This window comes from Gavialis gangeticus, unplaced genomic scaffold, assembly GCF_001723915.1.
Source record: "Gavialis gangeticus isolate Ggan-Ray unplaced genomic scaffold, GavGan_comp1, whole genome shotgun sequence".
In the NCBI taxonomy this organism is placed as follows: Eukaryota; Metazoa; Chordata; order Crocodylia; family Gavialidae; genus Gavialis; species Gavialis gangeticus.
In genome coordinates this window covers 67,398,756-67,407,113 of record NW_017728993.1, presented here as the reverse complement: position 1 = coordinate 67,407,113, position 8,358 = coordinate 67,398,756, and the positions used below count along the sequence as shown (strand labels likewise).

General features: G+C 42.1%; 1 protein-coding gene across 12 annotated transcripts in view; it reads right to left on the bottom strand.

Moving 5' to 3' along the window:
- Positions 1 to 1,302: 1,302 nt before the first annotated feature.
- PRRC2C (proline rich coiled-coil 2C) overlaps positions 1,303 to 8,358 on the bottom strand; it is a 95,342-nt gene continuing 88,286 nt past the window's right edge. For 8 of the 12 annotated variants that reach the window (XM_019501913.1, XM_019501916.1, XM_019501915.1 and 5 more), the window contains 3 exons: positions 7,028 to 7,154; positions 6,173 to 6,253; positions 3,834 to 6,045 (listed from right to left, as the gene is read on the bottom strand). In XM_019501913.1, the coding sequence (XP_019357458.1) occupies positions 5,728 to 6,045; positions 6,173 to 6,253; positions 7,028 to 7,154 (526 nt within the window). In that variant the 3' untranslated portion in view covers positions 3,834 to 5,727. Of the gene's footprint in view, positions 3,124 to 3,833; positions 6,046 to 6,172; positions 6,254 to 7,027; positions 7,155 to 8,358 lie in introns of those variants that run through there. The other 4 variants (XM_019501923.1, XM_019501924.1, XM_019501919.1 and 1 more) reach the window with 2 other exon arrangements.

Here is an 8,358-nt window from a genome sequence, read left to right as displayed (position 1 = left end):
GCATCTACTACACCCTCAACTTGGGTGTCATCTGCAAACTCGCTGAGGGTGCACTCTATGCCATCTTCCAGGTTGTTGATAAAGCCATAGAACAGAAACAGCCCCAGGATCAACCCCCTTGGGGCACTCCACTTGATACCAGCTGCCAACTAGACATCAAGCCATAGAGCCCAGTTCTCCAACCAGTTCTCTATCCACCTTACAGTCTATTCATCCAGCCCATACTTCCTTAACTTGCCTGAGAGAATGTTGTGGGAGACCGTATCCAAAGCCTCGCTAAAAATCAAGGTACACCATATCCATTGGTACCCCTGCATCCATAGAGCCAGTCATCTTGTCATAGAAGGCAACTGGGTTGGTCAGGCATGATTTTACCCTGGTAAATCCATGCTGACTGTTCCTAATTGCCCTTTTCTCCTCCAAGTGCTTAGAAATGGATTCCTTGAGGACCTGCTCCATGATTTTTCCAGGGACTGAAGTGAGGCTGACTGGTGTGTAGTTCCCTGGATCCTCCTCCTTTCCTCTCTTAAATAAGAGCACTATAATTGCCCTCTTCCAATCATCCAGGACCACTCCTGATCACCATGAGTTTTCAAAGATGGCCAATGGCTCTGCAATCACATCAGCACCTTTGGGTGCATCCCATCCAGCCCCATAGACTTGTACACGTCCAGCTTTTCTAAATGGTCCCCAACACGTTCTTTCACCACTGAGGGCTGCTCACCTCCTCCCTAAACTGTGCTGCCCGGTGCAGTAGTCTGGGAGCTGACCTTGCCTGTGAAGACTGAGACAAAAAAAGGCACTGAGGACTTCAGCCTTTTCTGCATCCTGTCACAAGTTTGCCACCCCCTCAGTAAGGGACCCAACACTTTCCCTGATCCTCCTCTTGCTACTGACATACTTGTAGAAATCCTTCTTGTTGAACAACCCTTGCTAGCTGCAAATCCAATTGTGCTTTGGTCTTCCTGACTTCATCCCTGCATGCCTGAGCAATGCTCTTATATTCTTCCCTAGTTATCTATCATGTCCAAGTTTCCACTTCTTATAAGCTTCCTTTTTGTGATTTAGTTTACTGAAGAGTTCCCTGCTAAGCCAAGCTGGTCTGCTGCCATACTTGCTAGTCTTCCTAGCAAGATGGACTGCGAGAGGTAAACTTGTTTCAACTGCTTTAACATGTTCAGTTGCTATTTAAAAATGTCTTCTCAAAACTATAATGTATGTCCTTCATATGACAAATATGACATTTGGACACTTCACACATCTTTTTGCCTATAATTTAGGCTAATGAAACTACAAAGATACTTTATTTAGAGAATACTTTATTAGTTTTTGTAATCAAACCCATGTAAATAAGACCTTACATATTGAATACAGTGCGTTACCCCTGTACAAATGGAAAAAAAAATTAAGTTTAACATTTCTAGACCAATATGGCTGTTAATTTCTGTACAATGCCAACTCACAGTACAAGTGGGATACTTTTTTCCAAAGTTGACATCACAGCTAAAGTTTCCAAAAATTCAAATTATATATATATTTATATAAAAAGATAACCAAGAGCAATTCACTAGGCATCAATAGCAGCAACAGCCTTTCCAGCCTTCTGCAGTCTTCTGAACAAAATTATACACATTAGACTTTCAGTTCACTCTTCCTTCCAAAAAAGGTAATAAAAAAAATCCCAGAAAAAACAAACTAAACAAAACAAAAACAGCAAATTCTGCTACTGATGGGGTACCTGGTGCTTTAAACTTCTCAATCATTGTCTGGGGAAAAACCCCCTCTAGAATAACATTATTAAAAACAGCTCTGGTATAGCACAGTCACTACTACATATCATAAGCAGGTACAGGATATCTTACATTCACAGAAGTATCATACAGTACTGTCCTACAGCTATAATACTAAAGATACAATTAAAAAGGCATTATTTGACTTTGATTCTACTTTCCAACACAGTGGACAAGAAGGAGGTGCAATAAAGCTCTGATATAAGAATGCACCTTTTTAGATAAAGTTCTCTTTAATGTCATAAGGTTTCTCTTTAATCTAGTGGCACAGTTCTAAGTGCTCATTACTCTATACAGACATAAGCTGGAAACTGTTTAAAGATCACGGGCTTCAGATAAAGATAGCTGAACAGAGCTCATTTAACTATTAATGCAATTAGCCTGTAAATCCAAGGGGTGAACAACTAGGGGGTGTGTGCGTGTGTGTGTGGGCACAGAGAATAAATAACCTGTGTGCCAAGGAACACTTATATGCTGTGATCTAAATACAGCATCACACAAAACTGAAGCAGCAGTCACCAAAAACTGCCCTTGAAGGGGAATTTGATAAAACCTCAACGTTACAACTGATGGTATCTGTTGGATGCCAATGGTAAAGGGTAAGCTATTCCAACTTGCTCATTTTATTACTTTGTTTTTTATTATACAAGAGCAGCCTCTTCAGTCACTAAAAAAAAAAAATAAATAAAAATGAACACACATTACTCTGTCCAGCACTTCTGACCTGCATGTTCTGATACACACAGCTTAAAAATAAGTAGCCAAAGAACAGAGCCTGAACAGAGTATTCATTTTGTCAGCTAGGAACATGGCTCTTTGGCCACTCACTTTGCTGCTGTGCTTATGCATTTTGGATAACATACAGATGCACATGCCAATATACACATGCACACCTTACCAAAACCAGACTTCATGCTGTTAAGAGAAGCTGCAAGCCCAAGGAGCCTAAAAACTTTATTGGACATGCAGCCACTTATGTCTGTCAGTGCCAATAGCTTCTACCTCTCTTGTCCTCTGAGCTACAGGGTCATGCTGCTGGTCTTATCCCCCGTTCCCCACAAACACGCAGATTTTAAGATTTTGTTTCTTCTGTCTTGATTGCCTGAGGTTTGATTGGTCCAGTTCTAACAGGTTTGGTTGTTGCAGCAGGTGCAGGGGTGGGTTTCTCTTCCACTTTCTCCTGACAGACCCCAGAGGAGTCTGCCATGGCTTCTGTCGGTTTGCTTCCATTTTCATCCACTTTCTGCACTTTGCCCCCTATTGGTTTGCTCGGTTGTTGCTGCTCAGAGAAGAATCGCTGCGTGGACTGGAGAACCTCTGCTCTCTGCTTTGCCTTTAAAAATAAAAGAAAAACAAAACAAAAACAAAAAAAAACCAAAACCAAAAAACAAAACAAGAAGAATTGGGATAAAACCACTTTTTCTTTGTAGGTTCTCTCTCTCTCCTCCTCTTTTTTTTTTAAAATTGCATGATCAAGTTTACAGGTCTGGCTTTTCCAAAAGGGGAAGATCTTGCTATGCTTTTAGTATCTTCTGCAGGTACTCCCATGCCTGACAGTTCTTCTCATTAAAAACAGACTGTTAAGCTTAATCCTCCCATACATTTCCTGCCACTATTTCAGAATTCCTTTCCCCTTCTGGGGGCTAATTCTAAACACTCTGACTCAGATCCCATTAATATCTTGATTAAACTCTATGGCCACATCCAGATGAGCATGGACACTGGGTTCCCTGAGGACAAGCAGCAGCAGCACATCTCGTGCCACTGCTACTTGTCCCTGGGGAATGCCTGCACGATGCACCCTCTGGCATGCAGCAGGTTACTCTGGATAGGGTAGGGAAGGCTGGGACCAGCAACTGTGCTGGCCTCAGCAGTCTTATCTGGGGTCCTGGGTGGCAGGGAAACTACAGCCATGGCACTTCTGCAGCTGGGAGCTTGGCTGGCAGCTGGAGTGTGGCTCCGGTAGGCCAGGCTCCAGTTTTAGGTGACATGCATTGCAGCCATGTGCGCTGCCCCACCTTTTTTCGCATGGGTTTTTTTGACCCCAAGATCTCCTGGAGTCTCCCCCTCCCCACTGTATGGTAGCAGTGAGGGAAACACCCAAATGTGCTGTGCACGGTTCTGCAGACTGGTCCAGGGCACCACACGCTGCATGGCCATGCTCGTCCCTATTATTTTTAAGGAACTTGTAAAACACAAAACACTGCTTTCCTCCAGTTCAAATACAGTAAACGTTTTGTTAACTGGCATCTCGCAAGCTGGCATGCTCAAATAACCAGCATGCTGGCTTGTAAGAAAGTGAAACCAGAAGCACCCACCGTGGCACTTCTGGTTTCTCCGAGCCCCCATGGCCTGTGCTGCCAAACCCCCATGGGCTGGGGGCATAACAGGCTGTGCAGAGCCTGCCTCCCTGTCCCAAGGGGTCTGCAGTGCCTGTGGGAGGGGTGGCAATGTGGCAGGAGTGTTGAGTACACCCTTGATATAAGTGTTGAGTACACAACCCTTCTGCCTTGATGACACTGGGATTCAACATTCTTACACTTGTTGCATAAGCTCCATCAATACTAGCAATAATTTTGCCACTGTATCATCTTGACCCGTTTTGTGCAGGGTTATATAAGAAAAGCAAAAAACACTGGAAGCTGGCCACACTGCAACAGAGGAAATATTTTAGGAACTCAACATACCAATACAGTTATATTGTCCCACTGCAGCTAAAGCCTCTATTGTACCCCATCTTCCTGACGGGCATTGCCACAATATTTAGAAGCACTGTCTTCCCGAAGTGGACATTTTATCCACTTTACAGATATGCTAGAGCAGGAATAACAATCAGAAGCCTTAGTTCCTTGTTGCCATCAGTAGATTGTGCCTGAGCAGTGGTAAGACTGCTTTCAGCACAACAATGTGGGAACCTGGAATCCTTCTGCAGACTCAAGGCCAACATCAGCAGTCCATACAGTTCAAATGTTTTCTTCACAAGTAATAAGTTATTTCTGAAATTATTTGAAAAACACAGGAGGTGGTACAGGAAATAAGATTAAACAATGTGTTTGCTGTCTTAAAGGGAAATTTCATGTGTGACAATCCTGACTCAAGGTCACACCAACATACTGTTCACCCTCATTTGTTAGGTTTACAGCTAATTTGTAGTCCTAACTGAACTGACAAACAAAGATTTAAGTGAAGGACTGAAATTCTGAAACATTTTCCACAAAGCCTAATCGCTTACAAACCAACCAACCTTTTCTACCTTGCTTCTATACCCCGAGGTATTTGACATGGAACGATAAATAATGAGCAAGAGTTCCTTTAACCTGAACTCTAAGGAGCTGGGTAATCGATTATGCAAAATACTGGCAGATGAGTACAATTTATTACAGTACAAACTTATGGTGTCCCGACACAGGCTCCCAAAGCCACCACAGCTGCCTCAGCTTGAAGGGTCCCAAAGTGCTTTACAAGTTATGTACATACTTCACACCATGTACTATTGGAATAGCAACAACCTTTTGCATGAAATGTGTCAGCTGTGTAACAGTTTATAATAGGATGAGAGAAGTGCTATTGCTAGTCAAAGTTACAGGAAAAACTAGCCAGGACTGAACTTAGAAGCTGGCCAATACGTTTGGGGCTCAGCGCTACTCTGAAAGTTATGCAGTATCTCCAGTAATCACAGCTATTCAGGATCTTGGGTATTTATCTCATCCAAAAATGCAGTCTCCTAATATTAAAAATCTGAGATCTCTTTCAAGTGATGACCACTGGCCACAAACCCCTCCCCCAACCACATTAGAGCTTGCTGTCAATTACTATAGTTGTAATTCCTTAAAAAAAAAAGTGCTACTGGGAGGGGGCGAGGGGCATTGTTAGATGTGGTCTTTGTTTAGACATTAAAATATCTGGTTAAAGATCCAGAGGTATCTTAAGACACGATTCATAGAAATTCTTGCCTTTCTGCCCTGCGAGCTGTCAAGACTGAACAGTTGTTAACAGCATGGCTGTTCAAAATACTAACCTTCACATTTTGTTCAGCCTTCATCCCAGCCTGGGCCTGATTGCCTCTGACTCCAGAGAGCGATCCACAAGGACCTCTGGCCACATGCTGTAAACGAGGGTGGCTAATAAGGCCTGTGGTCATCTGAGGCGGCATCTGACTAGCCAGTGCCATGGGTGGCCTCTGAACAGGTGCTGGGAAGGTGTTAGTATGTGGGGCTCTTACCAATGGAGGGATCAGGTTAGGCTGAGAGAAAATCTAAGTTGGGGAAAAACAACAAAAGAAGACATTTAGCCATTAGAAAATTGCCAACTAGATTGCATGTTGGCTTCTCATTCGAGGAGTGGAGGAAGAGGAATTGTGCCTACTAGAAAATTATACTAACGTCAAGAATGTAGCTGGATTTCTCTTTGTGATAGGCCATGTTTGGATTCCAGAAAAAGAGTTGCTCCAACAACTGAAAACTCTAAATGATATAAAATGAGGGAAAAAAAGGTGTTCAACCACTTTTAGCAAGCTGAAAACTAAAGACATCACTAGTAAAATGGGCTTCTTACAGGTACTAGCATAAAGTTAACTCATTTATCAATCCAAAAATCAAAATGAATTCTTAAGCCAAATACTTCAAATCTATGCAGACATATCTTATGTTTTTATTCGCAGTATCTATTTATCTGGAAGCTCAACCACATCCAGTTATAACCTGGCTGTTGTACCTTTTAAAGATGGTTGTTGCAATTATTCACATGTACAATGGATCCTTTTACAACTACATTTCCAAGAGCCTAGGAATCTGTTTGTTGTTTGTTTGTTTTTCAAAGTCATCTTAAATATGCACTGGGACCCTTCAGAGACACTGAGTTGTTTACGCCCCCCGCCTTTGCTCCTAAATTTGTACCGTAATTAGGTGCTTTAAAAGCCGTGTGGGGAAGCCTGCAGAACAAATGGCTGTATTAGATCTATGCAAACTAGGACTATTAACTTCTTTGATTTCAGGTCATAGAAATTACTGAAAATTAAAATGCATGACACACCAGAAAACCTTCATTAACGGTTAAAATTTAGACAAAAATTGTGCCTCATATGAAATCATTTGCTTGATTAAAAACATTCTTCACCGAGTTTCAGAACTGTACTTGTAACCCCTCATAAATAACAGGGCCCATGAGCCTTAAAATGTTGTGGGATTAAATTTAGAAAAATCAGCAAGTTTTCTTCTAGGAAGCCACCAGTTGCCCACCTGGGGTGCGAATTGTGGAGGAAATGGCTGTGTCATTCTCACTGCAGCAGCTGCCGACTGAAACTGCTTCTGGTAGACAATGCTGTTCATTTTATTGGACTGGTTGTTAGGACTTGTAGAACTGGCCCTTGAAAAGAAAGCAACAATTAGAATCAGCACATTGCTACCACCATGTGGATGCTTTTGTCATGATGCCTTTCTAGCTGGAAATCTAACTCAAAAAGAAAACAGTCTTCAGATATTAGAGATGCTACTGTTGGACTGCCAAGGCAAATGAAGCCAGGTTATGGTAATTCCACAGAGAAAGAGTGAAGTTTATACTACTGATGCCAGAGTGAAGAGCATGTAGATCACTCCTGACTCCATCCACTTTTCATTCCTCCTTTTTATTACTTCTCACTCAGCTTGTACACTTCCCAGCACAGGAATCTGCGACAACTGCTAAGTCAGTGATCCCTGCAGGAAGTGAGGTGTGAAGAGAGATAAGAAAATAAAGGGCAGACTTCAGCTCTCCCTGCCTTGGCTCCCTGGTTGGCTGCTGCCTGGCCCCCAGCAATGGGGTAAGCACTATAATAAATAAATTCATTTTTGAAATGGGGAGCCATTCAATTTACCAAAATTATGGAGGAATAACTTGAGTCCAACAAGGGATAGCTTGAGTTTAAAAAAAAAAAAGGTTGCGAGTGCGCTAAGCACACCACAGGAGTAGTTAACTTGCATAACTATATCTATTTTCATCCCCGTTTCACTTGCTCATGGCTTTCTGGAAGTTGTTTTCAGGATGAAGTTTTCCAGGACTGGTCTTTGCCAAGAACTTCTTCCAGTTTGAGGGTTAGTAAACTTGGCCCAAGATCGTAAAATGTTGGAACATTTTGAATTACCATAGAACCAAAACAGACGATACCCGAAAGCTGAGTTTTGGCATGCCAGAGCCTGCATTTAGAATACTATATAGCTTTATTCTGGAGGAAATGGGATTCTAATGGCTCTAAGTTTCATGTACCGTGCATGTTGGATGCATTTCTGATAAGGTGTTAACGAACACTGATTTAAAGCAAATGTGTGTGCAGCCAGGCAAAACGCACACAGTTTTGTTAGCTTAAAACCAGTTCATATTTGTAGTTTTCAGTTTGAACTAGGATGAATGCTTACAAATCTCAAGTCTTTCAGTCTAGCTGCACAGAAGTTATGGGGGAGAGGCTTTTGAAGCAGCTGAGGGATCTGTTAAAGTGTGAAAAAAATACACTTGCTCTCGTGGGCTTTCTAATGCGTCTGGGAGAGGGAATGTCTTGATTGTTCAATTTACACGTTGCCTTTTTTTTTTTTTTTTT